Here is a 22866-nt window from a genome sequence, read left to right as displayed (position 1 = left end):
TCCTCTGCGTAATGGGAAAGTGTCTCCCTGATGTGTTTGTGACAGTTAAATGAGATGGACCTGGCTCAGCCCATTAGCTGTCATCTGTCCTCCTGTATGGATGTGGTGCTCCCACTGACATTTTTTAAAATAATTTTACTTTTTATTTATTTATTTTTAATTATTATTTGTTATTTTTATTTTCTGTGTATGAGTATATTGACTGCATGTATGTGAGTGCACCTGTGTCGTGCCACAGAGGTCAGAAGAGGGTGTCAGATTTCCCTGGAACTGGAGTTAAAGATGGTTCGTAGCTGCCATGTGGGTGCTGGGAATCGAACCCAGGTCCTCTGCAAGAGCATCCAGTGCTCTTAACCACTGAGCCATCTCTCCAGCCCCTCCCACTGACATTTTTTGCAAGTGCTGGAGCCCAGTCTGGCCACGGGTCTTCCCAACCCAAATCCTCCACTCCCCTGTGCTCTTGTTCTAACTAACTTAATTTTTACCACAACTTAAAAGTCAGACTTTTTCCCCCAGCTTGGCATAGTTTGCTGGAACTTAAACGGCTGCCTCAGGCCACCATCCCTGCCATGGTGAGTCTGTCCAGAGGCCCAGCTTCAGCCAACTTTAAAGAGTCCCAGATGGGTGGCAGAGTGGGGAAACCATGTAATTCCAGTGGGTCTGGTTCAGGCTGGAAGCAGCCCTTCGCACCCTCCCATCTACCCCCACAGGGGTGGGAGAGGTTAGGCAGCTCAACTCAGCTGTCCCCAAGGACCAGGTGAGGAGGCCAGCCCATGAGGGGCCACAGCACTCCCACAGGATGATGTCATTATTCCATGTCCCATCTGGCACATGGCCTTAATATTTTTTAGAAGTAACTTGGCTCATAGAGTGGAGGGTGGCTGAGGCCTGGTGGAGGAGCAACTGGGCTAGTGTGACTTAATGGGAAAAGCAGAAGATCAGCAGACCTGGGGCCCAGCTTCATGCCAGTAGGGGGAAGGGGCTTCAGCACACCCCTTTACTTCCCTGCCTGATTCTCTCCTTGATGGCATGGGGTGCTGTCAATAAAAACAGCTGGCATTCTGAAGCAGTTTGTGGGCCCAGGCCTGCCTCATATGTGGAGAGAGTAGTTTATTTCATCCTTGGAACAAGCTTATCAGATTACGTAGGTAAAGAAGGCTAAGCTCAGACAGGTTCAGTCTTTTACCCAAATCCCACAGCAGGTGTGGCAGAACTCAGATTTGAGGCTTCATATGTGATGTCAAAGCCTGAGCTCTTAGCTACTCTGCCCTCTGTTGCTTCTTTCCCTAAGAGCTACAAGTTAAAATTGGTGATTGTGTCTAGACGAGGTGATCCCACAGGGCTGGGGGAAGAGATGATGGGCAGACACTGCCTGTGAGTACTGGGTATCTTTTGGAAGTGATATTCTAGAATTAGCCAGTGGTCATGATTACTTACTGTGTGAATACATGGGAAACTGCTGAGAGGTGCTTGGGTGAGCTTTGTGGTGAAGTATAGCTCGGTTTTTTATTTCAAGGTGGAGAGACTACAAGAGCAATCCTACAAGATCTGCTGAGTTCAGAATAGATACTGGCTAGGGGGATTACAGACAGGCCTGGGCTGCTTAGAATTAGGGAAAAGGATGTGCTGCCAGCTTATTGAGGTCCCAGGTTTGGGGATCTGACAGAGCTGGGCTTTGGTCCAGCCCCTGCCACCTTCTGGCCCTCAGTCAGACTATTGTGGGTTCAGATGGGAGAGCCCCAGCCAGGGTGGGTCCTCCCAGACTACATTAGTTAACTGAGTGAAGCTGAGAAGTCCAGGAGCACTCCGCTTTTTCATGGGAAAGAATAGTGTCACCAGCAAGAAAGTCCCCATGATGAAGACTCGTCTTTCTGATGTATTTTAGAAAAATTAGACTCCCCTCCCCCTGATGCTCACACCTACCACTATGACTTGAGATCTGGTCATGTGCCTTGATCACATGCTGATGGGACAGAGCCCTAGGTTGGACTAGGAACACCTAATGTGAGGTGCTATCCCTTTGTTATACCAACTGTGAGCCTTGGACCATTCACTCAGCCTCTCTTAGCCTCACTTTCTACCTTAGCCCATGCTGAAGAGTTCATCAGAATGTGGTAGAAGGAGCTGGCACCCCCAAGCAGGACCCTAGGGATGAAGGACCGGCATGCTGAGGGCAGTGCCCATCAGAGCCACGTAGTAATATCAACAACTCTTTACTAGAATGTGTGAGGTGCTAATCTTAAGCATCATCTCACTGAGTCCTTCTTTGCCAACATTTTCTAATATGCCCATTTCTTAGATGGAGACACTCAAGTTCAGAGAAGCAGAATTTCATGTCCAGAAAGTCTAGCCGCTCCCTCCCTTGGACCCAGGGTTGCCTTTGGGTATATCTGAAAAAGTAGATTTGCCCTCAGGGTTCTGTTCATGGGTTCATGGTTACCCTTCTTTAAGGCCACATCTCTTCCCTACAGAATGGTAAGGTGGTGTGAGCACAACCTGAATCCTTTGCAAAAAGGCCTCAGACATCACCTCAGACTGTGCTGTGCATCTTTTGCACTGAGTCCCCCTAGTTCATTGTGTCCCTGACAGAGTCACAGCTGTTACTGGGACACAGCTAAACATTTGTTGCACCCCAGCCTGGCTCAGGGGTCCCAGATGAATCTGCTTTCTATAACCTTTAGCAGTCAGGAGGTACAAACATGCCACTCCAAGAGATAAATCTAGTGTATAGTGAGGGTTCTCTCTCCCAGCCTGGTTACCCAGCAGGGTCTTGACAATGAGTAAGGTGTTAGCCTCCTCCACCAGGGGGAGGGACATTCCATGCAGAGAACACCATACTGCAAGGGAGCCACGGCCCAAAGGTGTCAGGGCCAAGGAGCAGGAGTTTTAACTACGCTTCTTTTTTTATATTTTATTATTTTAATTTTATGTGTATGAGTGTATTACCTGAATGTGTATAAGTGCACCTGTGTCTGCCTGTGGAGGTCAGAAGAAGGTGTCAGATCTTGTGGAACTGGAGTTATAGATGGTTGTTAGCCGCCATGTGGATGCTGGGAGTTGAACCCAGGGTCCTCTGCAAGAACAGCTGGTGCTCATAACCACTGAGCCATCTCTCCAACCCCCTTAGGCTTCTTTAAAGATTTATTTTTTATTTTATGTATATGAGTGTTTGCCTACATATATGTATATGTGCACCACATGTATGACTGGTGCCCATGGAGACGAGAAGTAGTTGTCAAATCCCCTGGAACTGGAGTTACAAGACAGTTGTGAGCCACCATGTAGGTGCTGGGAACCAAACCTGGGTCCTCTGTAAGAGCAGCCAGGGCTCTTGCTGCTGTGCCGTCTCTCCAGAAGTTCCAGCAACATCTTTCAGCAGGAGCCCTCTGTGGGCTGGGGTCCTGAGGGGTCCTGAGGTCTTCCCAGCCCCCACCTTCCTTTCTACACAGACTTTGCTGCAGGGCCCTACTGGGTGAGGGTTTTCACAGGCTGCTGTTCCTAATGTATCTTTACCTGGACTCCCTCCAGCCCCCATCTTTCCAGAGGCTTCTAGAAAGACTGTTCCAAGCCACTCAACCCAAAATGGTTGGTCTCTCTGATTCTCTACCTCTGCCCTCAAGGGAGCCTGACAGCCCCAACTGCAGTTTTTGGAGGACTGCACACCACAAGTCTTGATGAAATGTTTTCTTCCATTTTCTCTGGGGATTGGTATGGGGACGGTAAACCAGAGTTCTCTGTCATAGGCTGTCCCACCTGTGCCCCAGCAGGACTCCAGCCAACCCCTGGCATGAGACTCCACTAGCCACATTTATCCAAACTGCCTTTCCTCCAAGCTCATTCTGCCTCACTCTGCCTTCTGAGAGCAGAGTATGCCTCCCACCCACTCTGCACACATATATGGCTGACTTCCTTCCCCCCAAAAGTTATCTTCTTGATGTATGCAGCTAAGAAGATACAGGAATTTCCCTGCCACATGGTTAACAGTTGTTTATTTCTAAAACAAAGGCATGATGCCATTGGCAGTTACATTTGAACTCAAGCCCAGGCCTCAAGACACTTGCTGGAACATAGTTTGTCTTTTTGACAGTGTTGACCGAACCAGTTTACCACATCATTCATTCGTTCGTTCACTCATTGATTCTCAGCACAGACGTATACAGTACCTTCCATGTACCAATAGACAGGCAGTGGGCAGGAGAGAGCGTGACCAGACTGAGAAGGGAGATCGGGCTGAGAAAATGCAGACTCAAACTGAGTGTGGAGCCTGTCATCCCAGCATTCAGGAGGTTGAGGCAGGAGGGTCACCATAGTTTGAAGCCAGCCTGAACTATATAAATGAAATTAGTCCAGCCTGGGCTACAGAGTGAGCCCCTGACTCAAAAACCAAATAAATAAATAAATAAAAATAAATAAATAAATAAATAAATAAATAAAAGAAAATGCAGAGCTATGCTGGGGTGGGGGAGAGCAGCATGCAGGTAGAAGGCAGAGGCAAGCTCTGTGTGTCATGTCCATCCAGACACCAGGCATGCCGACATTTAGATCAACTCACTGAAGGGACAAAATCCCCAAAGATAAGAAACTACCTCCTGAGGCTGAGATGTGTATCCAGGGCCTGGAATCCCTTCCTGAGGACCACATGGCTCCCAACACGTAACTGCCCTGGACTGCTCCCAGCCTCACTTCACTTCCTGCTGTGGTTCCCCTGGGACTTGGGGTTTTTGTGATGGATACTGAGGAACCAGCCCCTCCCAAGTCCAGTCCTGTTGGCTATACTAACATGAACCACATGTGACTCTCCACACCAGCTCCAGCCCCAGCCCAGCTCTACAGTGTTTGCCATGGATGGCCTGGTTCACTTTCCCTCCTACACAAGCTGACATCTAGGAAACAGCTGATGGAGCATCATCTCCATTCCCTTGGAGACATCTGATGTAGCAGCTTAATGTGCCTTTTCTAGATCCCACCCAGGCTGCCTCAGCCCTTTTCCTCCCTGGGCCCTCACCCAGACTACTTCAATCCCTTCTCCCTGGGTTCCCACCCCAACTCCTTCAGCCCCTTCCCCACCCTGGGCTCCCACCCAGACTGCCTCAGACCTTCCCCACCCTGGGCTCCCACCCAGACTGCCTCAGACCTTCCTCACCCTGGGCTCCCACCCAGACTGCCTCAGACCTTCCTCAGCCTGGCCGCTGCCGTGGTTAGCTGGGATGGAGCAGAGTAGTAGGTTCTCTTGTTACCAAGGGTGACTTCTATGCTTGGGCTTTATTTTAAGACCAGGTTTTACTGAGTTGGCCAGTCTGGCGTTGATTTTGTGAGCCCCCTGCCTCATCCTCCCAGTAACTGGGTGACTGACCTGTGGTCCCCAGCTGTAGACTTCAAGGTGCCAGGTGCCGAGTATGGCCTCTGCAAAGAAGCAGGTTGCAGCCTGTGAACCTGGTCCCAAAAAGCACAGAGCCAGCTTCTCTTACCCAGTCCAAGTCCTGGCAATTAGCAGCTGTGCAGACCACAGTTAATCATAGGGTGATAAAGCTAGTGAAATGAAATTAAACATGGCTTAAAGGGGAAGATGAATGCTACAGTCAACCCTGCACTGTCCAAACAGCAACCTCTAGTCACATGAGGCCCTTCAAGTGGGAAGTTTAGTTATTGAATTAAATATAAATTGAAAATCCAGTTTGTCAGTTAGAGGAGCCACTTTTTAAATGCTCAGTCGTCCTTGGTGCTGACAGCTAGTATATTAGCAGATAGAAGACATTTTCTCCTGTGCTGGACAGCCCTCCATTACTGTGACAGATACCAAGACAATCAGCCTAAAAGGAAGAGAGGCGTATTGGTTTATGGCTTCAGTGTATCGGCCATTGCTTTGACCTTTGACAGCATTGTAGTGGGAGCACATGGGCAAGGAGGCGGCCAGGATTCAAAGAGAGAAATAGGAAGGGGCAAGGGTCCCACCGCCCCTTCAAAGCTTACCCCACAGTTCAACTTCTCCCCACCCCTTAAAGGTCCCACCACCTCCCAGTAGCATCTTGAGTGTCAGTCCAGCCTTTAAACGGAGACACAGGCTGCAATGCAACTGAACCTTAAAGACCATGTATTATGCAAACGGGCCAGGGAGAAAGGACAAACATTTGATTCCACTAAGGTCAGTACTTAGAATAATCAATGAGATGGAGGGTGGAGCTAGTGGCACCAGGGAGGGTTGAAAAGAGTTGCTTAGGACTCTGAAAGGCTGTGGAGATGGAGGAGATGGCTGCCCACCATGTGAGTGTGCCTAATGCCATGGAACTGTGCGCTCAGATGTGTGAGTGTGCCTAATGCCAAAGAGCCTACCGTATGTTACATATGTAACATTTTTTTAAACCACACAGCCTGCCAGATCACTAAAAGTTACTCCCAAGGAAGTTTCAAAGTAGCAGCGTGCATTCCCAGCCCTCTGCAGAGCAGGCTATGTCTTTCATTTCCCAGAGAGCCACACAGGCTCCTCTGTCACAGCTGGTAGAGGCAGCATGAGGATTTCACCTGAGCTGCCTGTCCCCAGGGTTATCTGTGGTTAGAGCTCCAGCATACAAGCCAGGTCTTCAACTCAAAGGAGCATCAACACTAAGGGAGACACTTCACACACACTTGTCTGGATGGAGCAAGCAACAAAAGCTGAGAGGGCCGCTGTTCCAGCAGTGAGGACCATGGGGAGCACTGAGAGTGCAGTGCTGGGTGAGGGCTGGTTATCCAGTGTGGACACTTGTTAGCCAGTATGGGCACCCTGTGTGGACACTCATTAGCCTGTGTGGACACTCACCTGTGCAGACACTCACCAACCTGTGCAGACTCTGTGTCTGAATTTCCCTCTCTCTCTTTTTTTTTTGTTTTTTTTGTCTTTGAGGCAGGGTCTCCCTGTAGCCCCAACTGTCCTGGAACTCACTATGTAGACCAGGCTGGCCTTGAACTCACAAAGATCCGCCTTCCTCTACCTCCCCCCGAGTGCTGGGATTAAAGGCATGCGCCACCATGCCCCGCTTCCCTCTCAATTTTTATTCTTGCTTGCTTCACCCAGGCAAGTGTGGTCCAGACCACTGAAGTGTGTGTTTCCCTTTGTGTTTTTTATTCATTTGAACCCCTGCCTGGGACTCACAAAATACCCAAGTAGAAGTAGTCTCATCAGTGTGCATCGATTGCCTGTGCATTCTTTACAAAATGCTTCCCTTTAGTGATATTTCAACGTCGTCTTAAAATTGAGAAGGGAAAAAGGAGATAGTGTTAGACAAAGCTCTAAATCTCACTCTTCAGCTGAGACTGAGTAATGGCTTTTGAAAAGAGAGTGTGCTGTTCATATGTGCACAGAATGTTAAGCTTACCTCATTGCAAGATGGCTTTCCGCGTTCACACGACACTGAAGCCACCTAACGATCTTAAGAGAATGGGATTTATACTGGCTGTGGCTTCAGTTATTGCCCTCTGCTCTCAAGTTTCCTCACTTGTGACTTGGAAACTACCATTTGTTTCACAGAGTTACTGTAAAGGTCAAATGAACTGTGTATAGAAAGACTCTCAACTGTCCACAGCTACCCCTGTTGTTGTTATCATTAATCATTATATTAGTGATGTGAATATTATTCACCACAGTTATAATCATTTCTTGATGCTGTCTCAAAAAAAAACCTCTCTCCAACAAATCCATTGATTCAGCCTATTCTTTTTAGTTAATAAATTTTTGTGTTTTAGAGTAGTTTTAGGGTCACCATAAAATTTATTGGGAAGTCTTGAACATTCTCAGATATGCTCTGCATACACACACACACACACACACACACACAAACACACGGCCTCCCATACTGTCAGCATCCAGTTCTGTCAATTCTTATTAAATGCCTGCTATGTGCTGCAAAAAAGGAAGTCCACCCTTTCCAAGGAGGCCCAAAGTGGCCTCACCTGTCAGCACAGGATAGTAGCTCAAATATTTCCCGTCACTACACAGGACAGATGAGCCCAATGATTGACAGCCACAAATAAAGTGATGGATAGCAGAGCTGACCATGTGACTCAGTGGTAGAGTTCCTATCTACCTAGCATGCACAGAGCCCTTGGCTCCATCACCAACACTGCAAACAAAAATATGAAAATCCGACGGGCGCGGTGGCACACGCCTTTAATCCCAGCACTCGGGAGGTAGAAGCAGGCGGATCCCTGTGAGTTCAAGGCCAGATTGATCTACATAGTGAGTTCCAGGACAGCTGGGGCTACAGGGAGACCATGTCTCAAAAAGACCAATAAATAAATAAATAAATAAATAAATAAATAAATAAATAATAAAAAGAAAATCCATGAATAAAGTCTTGACCCAGGCTTCTTGGAAACCCATGCACCCCAGCTACCCTTCAAGCCCAGACACCCTAAGGCTGGCCTGCTCCCCAGGGAATTCTGTCACCTAGCACAAAAGCTAGAAACTTCAGCCTGAAACATGTGTCCCCTCCCTGCCCTGTCTGTCTGTCTTAGCATGACAGAGGTGAGGTCTAAAATGAAAGGTACCCCTCAGCTGCAAGCTCTGGGCTGATTTCTTTGCCTCTCTGACTTCGGTGTTAGTGTCCATGTTTGGAGGATTCTGAGGATTTCAGAGGGGGGTACTATTAAGGTCGAGTGCATGGAGCTCTAGTCCCACTCAGAATGCCTGTGCAATAGCTCCACTCATTTTTTCTGGACTTTTCCAAGCATCTTTCCTTCCATCAGAGAGACATTCTAGAGAGTCAAGGTAGCTTTCTCCCTGAAGTGCAGTGGTGGTAAGGCCTCTAGCTTGCCAGCCATTCCAGGTGTGCTCTGGACTCAGGACTCTCTTCCTATCTGCTCTGTCTTCTTGGCATATATATACTAATTAGGATAGCTGCCATAACAAGTCACCCCATAGACAGCAGGGCAGCTCACATCTGCTACCCACTTGTCCCCTACCCCAGCAGCCTGCCTACCTCTGTCTGTTTCATGGTACCTCTTACACCACCTTGAAATTATCAGTTTATTTTCCAGGCTCTTCTAGAGACTGTACGTCTTTGTGACTGGCCCATGCATGCAGCACAAAGCCAGGCACTGGACTCTGCTGAGCCAGGCTGGGGGCTTCTAAGTGAGTCAGGGAATAGCATGAGGTCATAAGCATAGTCCTGACCTGGTGAAATTTATCTTAGCATACCTGTCACTTCTGAGACTGCAAGATGACCTGCTGTCTGTGAAATGCTACAAGTTCTTAGTAAGTTGCTCATATTTTAAGTCCTGTGGCTGAAGCCCTTATATAAAACCAAGGTCTCATGTACCTCCAGGCTTTTACAGTTTGGAAGCTATGGATATAAACAGTTGCTTTCATGGGGGCCCCAGATCCAGCCAAAACTGCCATTCCCATTGTTTCCAGTTTCTGAAAAGCCAAACAAATTGAGCTTTTTCTATGTCAAAAGACATATATTCCTTTATATATTTCATATATTCCTTTAAAATGTCAGAGAATATGTTTTTTATATTGTAAATGTTTTTTGCTTATATTCTCTCCCCATTTAGATGCAGATGTTGGACAAGTTTCCCATGGAAGGAGGACAGAAGGACCCCAAACAGAGGATCATTCCATTTCTGCCAGGTAGATGAGGTCCCCACTTTCAAAAGGGACACCAGCCATTTGAAAAACAGCTCCCAGAAAACCTGAGCTCGTTCCCCTGCATTGGCACCATTGTCCCACTGAACAGAATTTCAGTCCAAGGGCAGAACACATGACTAAGAATGGACATTGTTGTTAAATGCTATGCTGCATACTAGCTGTGGGACCCTAGGTGGGACCCTGACCTCTGGGTGCTCAGCTTCCCCCAGCTGTCAAATGGGAGTCTGCTCAGAAAGTTCTCATAGTGAGCAGTTTCTGTCATTATGGCCATGGTATTAGTTTTCTATTCCTGCATCACAAGTTACCAACAATTCAAAAAATCAGTACCTTGCATTTTCCCCTTGAAGCTCTGTGGATAAGAAGCCTCGGAAGGCTCAACTGGGTTCCCTGTTTAGTTTCACAAGGCCAAAGTCAAGGTGTTAGCGAGGCTGAGCCTCCTACCTGGAGGTTCCAGAGAAGAGTTTGTGTCTAACCTCACTACATTCTGGCAGAGTCCATTCCCTGCCATCTGCTTGCTGGCTATCAACTGGGGTCCTCTCAATGTCTGGAAGCTGCCTGTGTTCCTCATCATATGGACCCTTGGTCTTTGAGTCAGTGATGCAGCACTGAAACTTTCTGACACTTCAAATACCTCTGACTTCCACCTTGGAGAAAGCTGTCTGCTAAAAGGGCTCCTGTGCTTACCCACTCGGCTGATCCGAGATAATGTAAGGCATAGACTATCTCATCATATCCACAGGCTCTGGTGATTAGGACAGAATATGTTGGAATCTTGGTAAAAAGTCCAAGTACTTTGAGTTCCAGTTGTCACCCCAGCTACTTCAGAGGATGTAATGCAGTCTTGGCTTCACACACACACACACACACAATTTCCTACCAAAGAATAGTATCAAAGCTTCAGGTGAAGAAGAGAGAGAGAACCCAGACCAGAATTTGGTTCAAGTTCTAACAATTACCCTTACAACTGTCATAATGAGCCACCACTCAGCTGAGTGCTTTACACTAATCACCTCCGTGTGTCACCAGCAACCCTGTAGGCAAGAATTACCACACCCGTTTCATAAAGAAGAACTGAGACTCAGAAACACTATAAGCACTTGCATAGATGGCAGACTTAAGATTCAAAGGGGTAGCTGGCTCCAAGCTTTGTGCCTGGAGTCACTTCCAACCTTGGCATCCCAGGTGCACACAAACACACACACACACACACACACACACACACACACACACACCTTACCTTGGTAAGTGATTTAAGGACATGAGTTTGATTTCTTCGCTTGCAAACTGGAGATGAGAATAGTACTTAAATGATGGCGCTTATGAGGCTTACATAAATGCCTGGCAGGTCATGGAGGGCCATCACTCACTTGCTGTTGTCCCACACAGATGATCGGCACACTGACAGCCACCCAAGTCACAGGTATTTATAGCTGGAAGAGCTCTTGGTTCCTTTTCCAGATCAGTGAACAGTCGAGTCACACCAGTGCCCGTTCTCCTGTCCTTCAGTCAGTGGGTTCTTTCAGGGATACCATCAGCCTGATTAGGGTTAGCAACAGGGTAGCTGTGATTGCCATGCCCCCTCCCCCAGGAGAATTCTTTACCTAAAAAAAGCTAATATTTTTAGTCTTGAGAAAGCCCCATGTGCCAGCCACAAGAGCCAAAACTCGGGGGCTGCCAAGCACATGCTTTGAAGTCAAACCTCTTCAGCCCCATGACTTTAATCACACACACACATACACACACACACACACACACACAGACACACACATACTGCTGTACCTCAGTTTGCACATCTGTTAAATAGGACAACCACCTTACTTCACAAGATTCAACTCATGACACATAAGACTTTCAGCAGAGGCAATCAGAGAATCATGGGCCTGCCTTTGGGATTTCTTGGTTTCATATGTTGGACTCATCTTTGAAGGACCAAGAATGATCAACTTCAACTAAGCTCTTAATGCTAGGCTTTCTTCAAGAAAGAAAGAACAGTAGTAACTTGTAGCTTTCTTCTGGATGAAAGACAAAATCAGCTCTGGAAAAAAATCCTAAGGCAGAGAACTTGAGCCCGACCCTCCCCAGCTCTTAAAAGCCTTTGTGATTATGTAATCCTTTTCCACCCAAGAATTAATGAAAATGCTGTTCTCAGGGCCTAGCCCCTTTGTCCCTGTGAGGAGTCCACTTGCAGCTTGCTGAAATCCCCTAGCACCCCAGGACCCCTGGCCCATTCCTTCTGAGCCCACCTTTCAACTGTTTCCCAGACCAAGGCCCTGGGGTAGGGAGCAAGCCCCCTCTCCTCAAGACAGTTTTCTTCCTACACTGCCACATCAGCAGGACAAAGGCAAGTCTCAAGTTAGCACAAAGGCGGGGGAGGGGACCAGCCCCTGCAACTTTCCGTCCCTACCGGAGCTGAGGAGGCCAACTTGGCAGAGGATTCAGCTTAAAAACTGAGAATTACCATTTGGCCTTCCTCCACTGTGGAAAACAAAAGCCACCCATTCCCACCAAAGCTATTCTCTCTTCTGAGCACCCTTTCCACTCCAGTGGCCTTGCCCTTCCCAACCATCCCATCAGGCCCAGACCCATGCCAGGATCCCCACACTTCACCAGAGGGGTGCCACCAATGAGCCTGAGCAAATTAATGTGTTTTTGTTTATTTTTGTTTTGTTGTGGGGCTTGGGGGGTGTTTTGTTTTGTCTTGTTTGAGACCGGGTCTCCTTGTAGCCCCAGCCATCCTGGAACTCCCTGTGTAGACCAGGCTAGCCTCAATCAGAGATTTGCCTGCCTCTACCTCCCAAGTGCTGGGACTAAAAGCATGGACCTTCACACCCAGCTCTAATTAATGTGTTCAGGTTTTTTTGTTTTGTTTTTTTTTGGGGGGTTTTGTGTTTGTTTGTTTTCTTTTGCCTTTTTTTTTTTTTTGGTCTTTTTTGAGACAGGGTCTCCCTGTAGTACCAGCTGGCCTGGAACTCACTATGTAGACCAGGCTGGCCTTGAACTCACAGAGATCTACCTGCTTCTGAGTGCTGAGATTAAAGTGTGTGCCACCACCCCTGCCAGTGCAGTGTCTTACACTTCCTCAAAACTGCCTTGGGGAGAACAGTAGTTCCTCCTTATAAGGCCTACGAAGGGCATGCAGTGGAGATGACCTCTAAGCCACAGTGACCCATTTTCCCTAGTTGATTGGCTCCCAAGGAATGCACAGCAGGAAGGATTATTGGCTGTGACCTTCCCAGTGGGCTTTCCTCTGCCCCAAACTTGCCCAGAGATCCCTGTCCCTCCAAGGCCATACCAGGGAGGCAAGTGGCACTTCTGTCCTGTGCCAAACCCCAGGAAACACCTGAGTTCCTCACATCTCCAAGGGCTTAATCCTTAGCTCTTTAGTTGGTTGGTTACTTTGGACAAGTCTATTCCTTTTGCCACAGGACAGCATGTGTATCATGCTGGTTATAAATATTTTGAACCCACGCACTACCGTTACGGTAACAAGCCTGTACACCACCCTCCTCACTCCCCACCCACAGGAGAGAGCTGACACTATACACAACCACACTGTTTTGGTCAGTGAGTCCTCCCACTTTATGAAACAGGTGAGCAACAGGGAACATTTGCCACGCAGGGTTGCTCCTTAGGCTCAGATTCCTTTTTAGTCCTGAAAGCTCAGGGCACCCCAAAGGGGTCTAGACTACAAGCAGCCCACCATTAACAGCCAATGAAAACGAGAGGGTAGGGCTATTTGATTGTTAGTGGCTAGCCTTGGGTCTGGAGATAGATATGTGGTACTCAGCACCCTGTGGGGTCGGGGATAGTCCTGCCCCTCCCAGAATGTTAGCAGGGTCCCTCCATGTTAGGGAGACCAGCCAAGCCTGCTGGCCCCCAGGAGACTTCAGATTGAGTGAGGAAACCAGGCTTTCAGTGTTCACCCCTTCCTTTGTGGGAAGTGTTTTGCTCTAACAGACATGACTGGTTCATTAATTGAAATGCAATAGATAATGGTAGACGCCTTAGGGAAAGCATACAGAAGAAAACAAAAACTGTATTCTGTAGCTCAGAAGACAAGTGCTTCGAACCCTTTGATAGGTTTCTCTATGTATGTCAGGAAGGCACAGAATCAGATAAGAGCACAGAAGTTTGGGGGACTCTGAGGCAGGCACAGAGAGGTGACTGAGGAAAGGGAGGAAGGAGACTGAGTTTGTGCTTCTGTTGCTCACGCAGCCTGAGGGTTTGGGGTATGCAGGCTTAGTACACTCTAACTGGGCCCCCCAGCAGGAGCCCTTCCTACAGGGGACTGTTTCCAGTTTCCCAGGCTCAGACCCAGAAAGACAAATACCTCATACTTTTGCAGAGATGCAGAAACTAGGAAGTAGAAAATCAGAAGTGGTACCCAGAGCCTGGGGAAGGAGCAGGGAGTGTGAGGAGATGGTCCCGTAAGGACAGGAAGTGGAGAGACAGAATGGCCTCTACATAGCACCATAGGAACTGTGGCTGATAATAACTAATTAGGTATTTTAACTCAGCTTGGAGAGTATTTAGATGTTCCCAACACAGATGATAATATTGTGGAGGTGAAAAGCTTTTGCAATGCGATGGTAATTAAGAACTTTGCAGCTGGGAAAACTCGACAGGTATGGGGGAGGTGAGCAGCAGTCTCCCATCCTGCCTCTGTGGTTGCCCAGGATGGAAGTCTTTGTTTTCCAAAGTTCTCCCATTCCTGTAACCTTTGTGGCCATGTGTTACCTTGCTTAATTATCACATGTACCGGTTACTTGTCACCTGTGTGCTGTTTTGCCTTTTGTTTGCATTTCCCCACACATGAGTATAAAAGGCCCCCAAAACATGAACACGAGGTCTGACTCCTTTATTCGTGGTATCAGTAAACTTCCTCTCCTCACCTCTGATTTTTCCATAACAATAAGTGCTGAAAGTGATGACCCTGTCAATTATCCTGATCTGATCACCTGACATTGTATACAGGTCAGTGCCACAGTGTGGCCCAAAGATACAATCAGCCACTGTGCCAAGGACTGTGTTTAACTGATCCCCAGGGTGCTGTGGAACTGGAGTGTAGCTCCACTGCAGATGGTGTGTTTAGCATAAACAAGGCTCCGAGTTCAATCCCCAGCACCATAAAACTTGAAAATCCATACTGGTTGGGCCTCAGTCTCCCAAGCCATCATGTCAGAGCTGTCTGTAGACAGAGCTTTGGGGAACCCTGCAGGGGGATATTGAGGGCAGCCAGGAATTTGGGTACTCAGGCTGCCTCTGGACAGCCACACCAGGTGGCAGGGGATGGGTGACTGCTTTCTGCAAAATTGTGTGTGTTCTCATTTCCTGCAGGCAAAATTCTCTTCCGACGCAGCCACATCCGGGACGTGGCCGTCAAACGCCTGATACCAATTGATGAGTACTGTAAGGTAAGCTGAAACATACCAACATTCTTTTTTCTTATGGGTGTTCCGTCTTGTTTTTCTTTTTGATTGCAAAATGCTCATTGTTGGGGGGGAATATAGACTTATTGTTATTATTATTTATTGTGACATGCAAATCTCCCATGCTGTTATGGAATCAATTTGAATCCATAACATTTCATTAGCTGCATGGTATTCCATTGTGCAAGAACATTCCAGAAGGCCTTCAACCCCTGTTGCCATTGAAGCAGCCGGCCTCCTGCCTCTTGAATCTTTTAACAGTAAGAGGCCTGCCTTTTGTTGATGTTGGATTAGATTACATTAAAAGGAGGAAGGAAGGAAGGAAGGAAGGAAGGAAGGAAGGAAGGAAGGAAGGAAGGAAGGAAGGAAGGAAGGAAGGAAGGAAGGAAGGAAGGAAGGAAGGAAGGAAGGAAGGAAGGAAGGAAGGAAGGAAGGAAGGAAGGAAGGAAGGAAGGAAGGAAGGAAGGAAGGAAGGAAGGAAGGAAGGAAGGAAGGAAGGAAGGAAGGAAGGAAGGAAGGAAGGAAGGAAGGAAGGAAGGAAGGAAGGAAGGAAGGAAGGAAGGAAGGAAGGAAGGAAGGAAGGAAGGAAGGAAGGAAGGAAGGAAGGAAGGAAGGAAGGAAGTTAGTTTTCATTTTGTTTAGTTTCTCTTGTGTTTACTACTTATTTATCCAACTTTGGCATGATTCTCTACTAGAAAGTTATAAGAGATTTCCATAAACACTCAAAGTATTGAGTATGGTGAGATCCAAAGATGCAGGATCCATCAATTGTTTGTATGTCCAGAAGTAAAATTCAAAAAGCAGTTCCACTCAAGCTAGGGAGATGGCTCAACCAGTAGAGTCATACTACAAAGTAAAAAGCTGAGCGTGACGGCTCATGGCTGTATCTTAACATATAGGAGGCTGAAGCAGGAGGATTGCTGTGAGTTTGAGGCTAGTCTGAATTACACAGTGAGTTCCAGTGAGCCTGGGCTACACAGTAAGATTCTGTCTCAACAACGAGAGAAAAAACCTAATACAAACCATGCAGCCTGGAAAAACTAAGAAAGCAGATTTGTCATAAGCACATAAAATATGTGTAGATAACTGTCAATGTATATGCTATACACAAATCTCTTATAAAAGTTAAAACTCAGCAGAATATGCATATATCATCCATTTGCAACTCACAGACATGTAAACAAACACAAGGATGCAGTATTCAACCATAACTGCATGAAGTTAACTAGTATATACTATAGAACTCTAATAATTCTGCAGCCACTTTCCCCCCATATTTCAATGAGCACAGGTGTTACAAGACTCTGATCTAAGATGCAATGTATTCTAACTGGATAATGTTAATCACCCGTGCAGTTAATTGAGCATTGCAGTAACAAACCACTTATTTTGGTTTTATATATTTTGAAAACAATATTTTGTTATTTTTATTTTATGTGTATCAGTGTAACACCTATGTGCAGGTAGGTTCACCCATGCTGTGCAATGCCCATGGAGGTCATAAGAGGGCATTGAATCCCATGAAACTGGAGTTATGGACAGTTGCTAGATGCCATATGGGTGCTGAGAATCGAACCTGGGTCCTCTGCAAGAGCAGTCAGTGCTCTTAACCACTGAGCCATCTCTCCTGCCCAGCAAAGAGTTTTTTAATATGACGCCATAAATATAAGCCCTAAAAAAAAATGTGATAAAGTTGGCATTGAGCAAACCTACTTACAGACTTCTCTACTTCAAAAAACACCGTAGGAAAATAAAAGAACCTATCACAGACTGGGTAAAATAATCTGTAAAATGTTTCTCTAAGGGGCTTCTGAGAAAACATCAACACTCTAACAACTAACTCTATAATAAAAAAGGGAAATGTTTAATAGTAATCTCACCCAGGATGTTACAAGAATTACAGATAAATATGTATAAACCCAGCATCAGGAACCTGGGGTTAGGCGAACAGAGACCTGAATGAGGTAGCAGCATAGTCGGTAGATGGCAGGAGTCTCTGGACAGTTGTGTAGACTATCGGTAATTGCCGGACAGTTGTATCAACTAGCGGTAATCTCTGGACAGTTGTGCCAGGTGTTGGTGAGAATGTGAGGAAACTGGGGCCTTCATCCTGGTGAGACATAAATGAGAAAGCTTGTTGGGAAATAGTGGGCCAGTTTCTTGGAAGGCTGAAGTAGGCAGATCCCCAGTTCCAGGCCAGTCTGGGTACATAATAAGAAGCTCTCTCAACACTCCCCTACAAACTGAGCTTGTCACACCACCACTTGTGGGTGTATATACAAGAACACTGAAAACTTAGTTCCACACAAAGTCTTGGATGCAGACATTCCTAGCAACATGAAGTCATAATAATGAAATGCAAGAGGCGGTATGCAATGTGACCATATCAAGCAATTACATACAGATAAATTCTATGACCTAGATGAGTCTTGAACCATGATGTTAAGTGAAAGAAACTAGATGCAAGACTACAGTTAGTATGGTTCCATGTATAAGAAATGTGCAGAAAAGGTGAGTTTACAGGCATAGAAAGAGATCAGTGGTTTCCTGGGCTTGGGGCAGTGGGAGAGGAAATGGACTGCAGATTTGATGGCTGGAGATTTTTGAGGTGATGGAAAAATTCTCAAACTAAATTGTGGGGATGAGAACACCACTCTGTAATTTACCAAATACTGAATTGGGCACTCACAGCAAATAGATTTATGGTATGTAAATTATATTGTAATAAATCTGTAGAACTTTTTATACAAAGAGGGCAGTGTAGGGACAGATGACCCCTCTCAGTAAGAGACATCCAGGAAGGGCCAAAAAAACCACTGCTGATCGAGTGTCTACTCCTGGCCAGACGTGACCTCATTCCATCCCTCAGCCACTGTGAGCAGTAGATTTCCATATTCCCGACGTGTAGGTGAGGAAATAGAAACCCCACAGTTACTCAGTGACGGCATTGGAGGGCTTGTGAGTTGAGCCCAGACTTGCTCCTCAGTGCCCCCCATGCACCGCTTACTGTGGCCTCTGAGGAGGTCAAAATGCAAGAGGTTGTGTCATCAGGCCTGGATTATAGAGCACTGCTGTAACTTAAAACTTAAAAGTGACCTCCGAAAGACTCAGGTTGTTAGAAATCAAGGCCACCCAGTGCTCTTGGTTCCTTTTTTTAGTAACAGGGGATCTGGACAGAATGGCAGCATCTTGATGTTTAGATCCTCCAGCCACCAGAATTCTGAGCCAAATAAGCCTTCACCTTATAAAGGGACCCAGCCTCAGTTAGTTTGCTATAGCAGCAGACAACAAATACAGGCAGATAAACTCCTCTGTGGTGTATAATCTTCCAAAGGGCAGGTGAGGGGCAGGCACAAGGACATTGCTATTACCTTCTGCTCTCAAAGGAAAGTTCTAGTCCTCCCTGTGTCCCTTTTTTTTTTAAACCTCTAAAGCCTGAAATTGCCATTCCAGAGGCAATCTCCTTTTGTCTAGCTCTTACAGGCAAGAACCTAGGACCCTTAGGGTCACCTTGCTTGGCTGGACAATTCCGGCCAGCATGTTTCCCAGAAACTGTTGTCCCGTTTTCTCCTCAGCCCACCAACTTATCTCCAAGTCCAACTGCCCAGGGCTTCCCCAACCTCTAGAGATTTGGTTTTGAAAAGGACATTTAAAATCCTGGCACTCTAGCCGGGTGTGGTGGCACACGCCTGTAGTCCCAGCACTTGGGAGGCAGAGGCAGACGGATGTCTATGAGTCAAGGACAGCCTGGTCTACATAGTGAGTTCTAGGACAGCTGGGGCTACAGAGAGACCCTGTCTCAAAAAGACCAAAAACAAAAATAAAATCCTGGCACTCTAAGGAACAGCAACTGCCTATAGCTGCCTGGTATGTAGAAGAATACAGAGATCAGGAAAGAAAATGCTTATGTTCTGTGAGCCACACAGAAGTCAGCACCCCTGCTGTTAGTGGATCAGAAGAAACAAAGACAGTATATTGAGATTTTATTTGATTGGCCAGACTCCCTGGGTCATCATCAAGGGACCTGCCCTCCTGAGAGGCACATAAAACTGTCCCCTTTGTCACAAGAGCTGAAGTTTTAGACTGCATAGGCTGTTCCATAACATTTAGACATCTGTTAGTGACATTGTGATCTGACTTAAGCCAATTTGATTAATCACAATTAGCTTTATTTTAGTAGAAATTGGTAATCTCCAGTAAGTGAAGATCACGCATGGGCTAAAAACCTAGCTGCTAGTGTGCATTACAATGAAAGAAAATCTCTGCCTGACCCAGTATAGTTATCATCATTAACATAGCTGGCACAGGAGAGAAAGGCCCCAAATTGAGAGCCCAGAAACAGACCCTGAATGCTAGTCATGTTGACTTGACAAAGACAACCTTGCAGATTGGATTCCCTGATAAATGGTTCTCCATATGAGGGAAAAGATAGCTCACCCTAACCTCATATCACAGTGAAATTGTTTCCAGGAAATTAAAGTCACAACTATAAGAAGCAATGCTATATGGGCTTTTAGAAAATATCTTCCTAATCTCTAGGCATAGAGGGAGTTTTAAAGATCCAAAAGACACCACAAAAAAAGATGTATTTATTTGACCACTGTACATTTAAGGACTTAGGTTCATGAACAACACAATGAAAACATGACTCCTGAATCCTGCCACCAAGATGAGCATTTGTTGCCACACAGCTTCCTAAAGCGCCACTCAGCTGACTCTGGAGCTCACTGTAAGACCAGCCCTGTCTGACACCACTTGGCATGAATAACTGTTCCCAAATGCAGCAGATCATCTGTTCCCAGCCACAGTCTAACCATAAAACCTCCCAAAGGAGACTGAGCACAGGACAGATGAAGAATTCTGGCCCCAAGGCACCATTGTGAAGGATATGTGTGCGACACAGGCTTTTGCTCATATAAGGACCAGAGTGCCAGAATATTTTTAGAACACACTTCAGTTCACCAGTAGAGAACACAAAAAACCAAAACAGCCACATCATTTCTAACAACTGCTATGCTGATGAATACAGGCCATGGTATTGATCCAAGACTGAAATGGCTGACACTTTGAAGGGATCCTTTCTAAAATGAACTGTGTTTGGTTTGGGTGCTGGGAATTCACCCCAGGGCCTCAGGCATGCTAAGCATATGTTGTATCACTGAGCTTCACCCCCGGCCCCAGGACTTCGGGTCACAGCCTGGCTTACCTTATTTTCTCTTGCCATAGCAGAATATCTGAAACTGGATAAAGAAAAGAGGGAAAAAAGGTTTCTTTTGGCTCATGATTCTGAAAACTTGGAAGTCCTAGAGTGTGACACCAGCAAGTGCTTAGTGCATCTGCTCCTGGTGGAAAGCTGAAGAGCAAAGTGGGACAGGAAGGCTCGCTTTCCAGCAGCCCTACATGTCCCTCTAGAGCAAAGGCTCTCTCACCAAAGAAAGTTATTAGTCCATTCTTCAGAGCTGCTTCCACCTCACAGCCCATGCCCATCACAGTAGGATTAAATTTCAGTGTGAGTTCTAATAGGCAGACTGAATCTAACCCGTAGAAAGAGCCTTTCCCTTGCTGACATGTTCCGTCCCAGTGAGGGCCTTGAGATAGCCACTCAGCAGCATTAGCATGTAAGCTAGCTCCCACACACAGGCTTCAGCTCACACACGGACCTCAGCTCCCACGTGCACATTCGGGCCTCAGCTTCCACCTGCACATACAGGTGTGCAAAGTGGATGTGCCCATTGCATAGTGTTTTAATAGGAGCACTAGGCAATATCTCAGCAGTATTGACCAGACTCCAGATGCTAGAGACCTCAATTCCAGAGTTTTGTTAAGCATTAGCTCTGTTATTAATATTTTTCTCTAAATTAACTCACTTTTTTTTTAAAATGAGGTCTCACTATACAGCCCTGGCTGGCCTGGCACTCACTATGTAGACCAGGCTAGCCTCAAAACTCAAGAGATTCACCTGCTTCTGCCTCTCAAGTGCTGGGATTAAAGCCATGTGCTACTACACCCAACAAATTAACTCACTTTAAAAAAAAAAACTTGTTAAAATAGTATATTTGGGGGAAACTATTTCACAGATGTGGTATCAAGTTGGTAGGTATCATGTGCATTAAAAGGGAAAATACAAACAGAAGAAACTACTCTAAAATATTTTTCAACCCAGTGAGCTGCTGTGGTCTGCCCACTCAAGGCTCTGCAGAGCCTCATCCTGCCCTCAAGAAATAGACTAGATGCGTTGCCTCTCCGGGTGTTCCTCAGGAAGACAAGGAGGAATGAAAGAAAGCAAGAACATGACTGTTCTCCCCAACTGAAGCTTTACTAAATGGATTCAATCATCTTGCTCCTAAAGCTACCATGTCCCTGTGTTTGGCTCAGTCCAGAGCCAAAGTCACCAGCTGATGCTTCTCCAGCAGGTGACAAATGATAGAAGCCTAACGCCACATCCTCAAGTAGGCTGTACACAACCCTCAGAAACGGTGTTTCTCATTTCCGTCAGAGAAGTTACAGGGCTTAGCTAGAATTATATAGCAAGGATAGAACAGAACCAGAATCAGGAGCTATTATTGCCCTGGGCAAGCAAGACTTGCTTTTCTATCTTCACTTGTCCCTACATGGACCAGCCACATCTGGAGGACCACAGATAGAACCAGAGTACAACTGCAGCGCTTTGTCACTAGGGACCAAACTCATACAGCCATGGAATATTCCAGATGTAAAATGCTTCCTCTGCCTCAGGTCCTGATTTGCTGCTGTTAAGCACGCTGTCAACATGAAATGGCACTCTGAATGCACACAGCACTGCCTTTTAGCGAGAACTTGGCTTACTGTATGGTTTGAGGGTTTGGTTTGGCTTTTACTTCTTAGGGACAGCTCAAAAGCTGAAGAGAACTTGCATTATTGGGAGGGTTCTGTAAGCCTCGTTGAGCCTCCTTCACTGGTCTGCCTGGTCTCTGCCCTTTTCAGCAAGGACCATCCCAGGGGGCTTGTGACCAGGTCCAGGCCCTTCCCTCCTGCTGTTTTTCTAGCTAGCACCTTCAACCTGACATCACAAGTCTACTCAGCGTTGTCTAATAGTGAAGGGAAGATGGTGGAGGAGCATGACCCCTGCCCCTCTGGATTTGGGGTAGAGGATCATCACAGCCTCCATTTCCCCATCTACAAAGAGGCCAGCCTTCCAGGATTACACCAAAAGAGGCGTGCATTTCAGGCCGAACCAGCATTGAGGAGCATTGCTGTCATAGACTGGGGAGCTGCAAGATGTTTGCACACCAGGCAGTGGGGGCACACCCCAGTCCAGCATCCCGTCAGCGACTCCTTTATGTAGATCAGCTGCAAGAACTACAGCGCTTCAGAGGAAAGACACTCAGGTGCCCTGGGCAAAAGAATGACCACTCACCTTCTAGAATTAGAAAAAGGAAAGGGCATCAAAATGGAAGAGGTGGGAGGACAGTACCGTTTCTCTCTGTCTAGAACTCTTCCTCGGGCCTGGCAAAGGTCAGTCCTGGGCCAGCTGCAAAGCAGGAGCTGCTTCCTAGCTAATTAAAGCAATCAACAAGCCTTTAGTTCAGCGTCCTTCACCCCAGAAAGATGGAAGGGCCTTCCTAGACCATTGCCCACCTCATTATGTCTTTCCACCTTAAGTCTGGGGTGGGAGGAAGTTAGCTCAAAGTTAAAGTTTGGCTTAAAAAAAATCATGCAGGGGGCTGGGATGCAGCTCAGTGACAGAATGCTTATCTAGTATACATGAGCCCTGGGTGCCATCCCCAGCACAACACACACACACACACACACACACACACACACACACACACA

The 22866-nt window shown here is 46.6% G+C and overlaps 1 protein-coding gene across 2 annotated transcripts in view; it reads left to right on the top strand.

The window, feature by feature from the left end:
* The window catches only part of Sh3pxd2b (SH3 and PX domains 2B), a 92928-nt gene that overhangs the window by 31107 nt on the left and 38955 nt on the right, over positions 1-22866 (top strand). For both annotated transcript variants that reach the window (XM_008850767.2, XM_017802638.2), the window contains exons 3-4: positions 9532-9607; positions 14963-15039. In XM_008850767.2, coding sequence (XP_008848989.1) covers positions 9532-9607; positions 14963-15039 — 153 coding nt within the window. The remainder of the gene's footprint in view (positions 1-9531; positions 9608-14962; positions 15040-22866) is intronic.

This window comes from Nannospalax galili, unplaced genomic scaffold, assembly GCF_000622305.1.
Source record: "Nannospalax galili isolate Female #2095 unplaced genomic scaffold, S.galili_v1.0 scaffold104, whole genome shotgun sequence".
Lineage (NCBI taxonomy): Eukaryota > Metazoa > Chordata > Mammalia > Rodentia > Spalacidae > Nannospalax > Nannospalax galili.
This window is presented reverse-complemented; position numbering and strand designations above follow the sequence as displayed.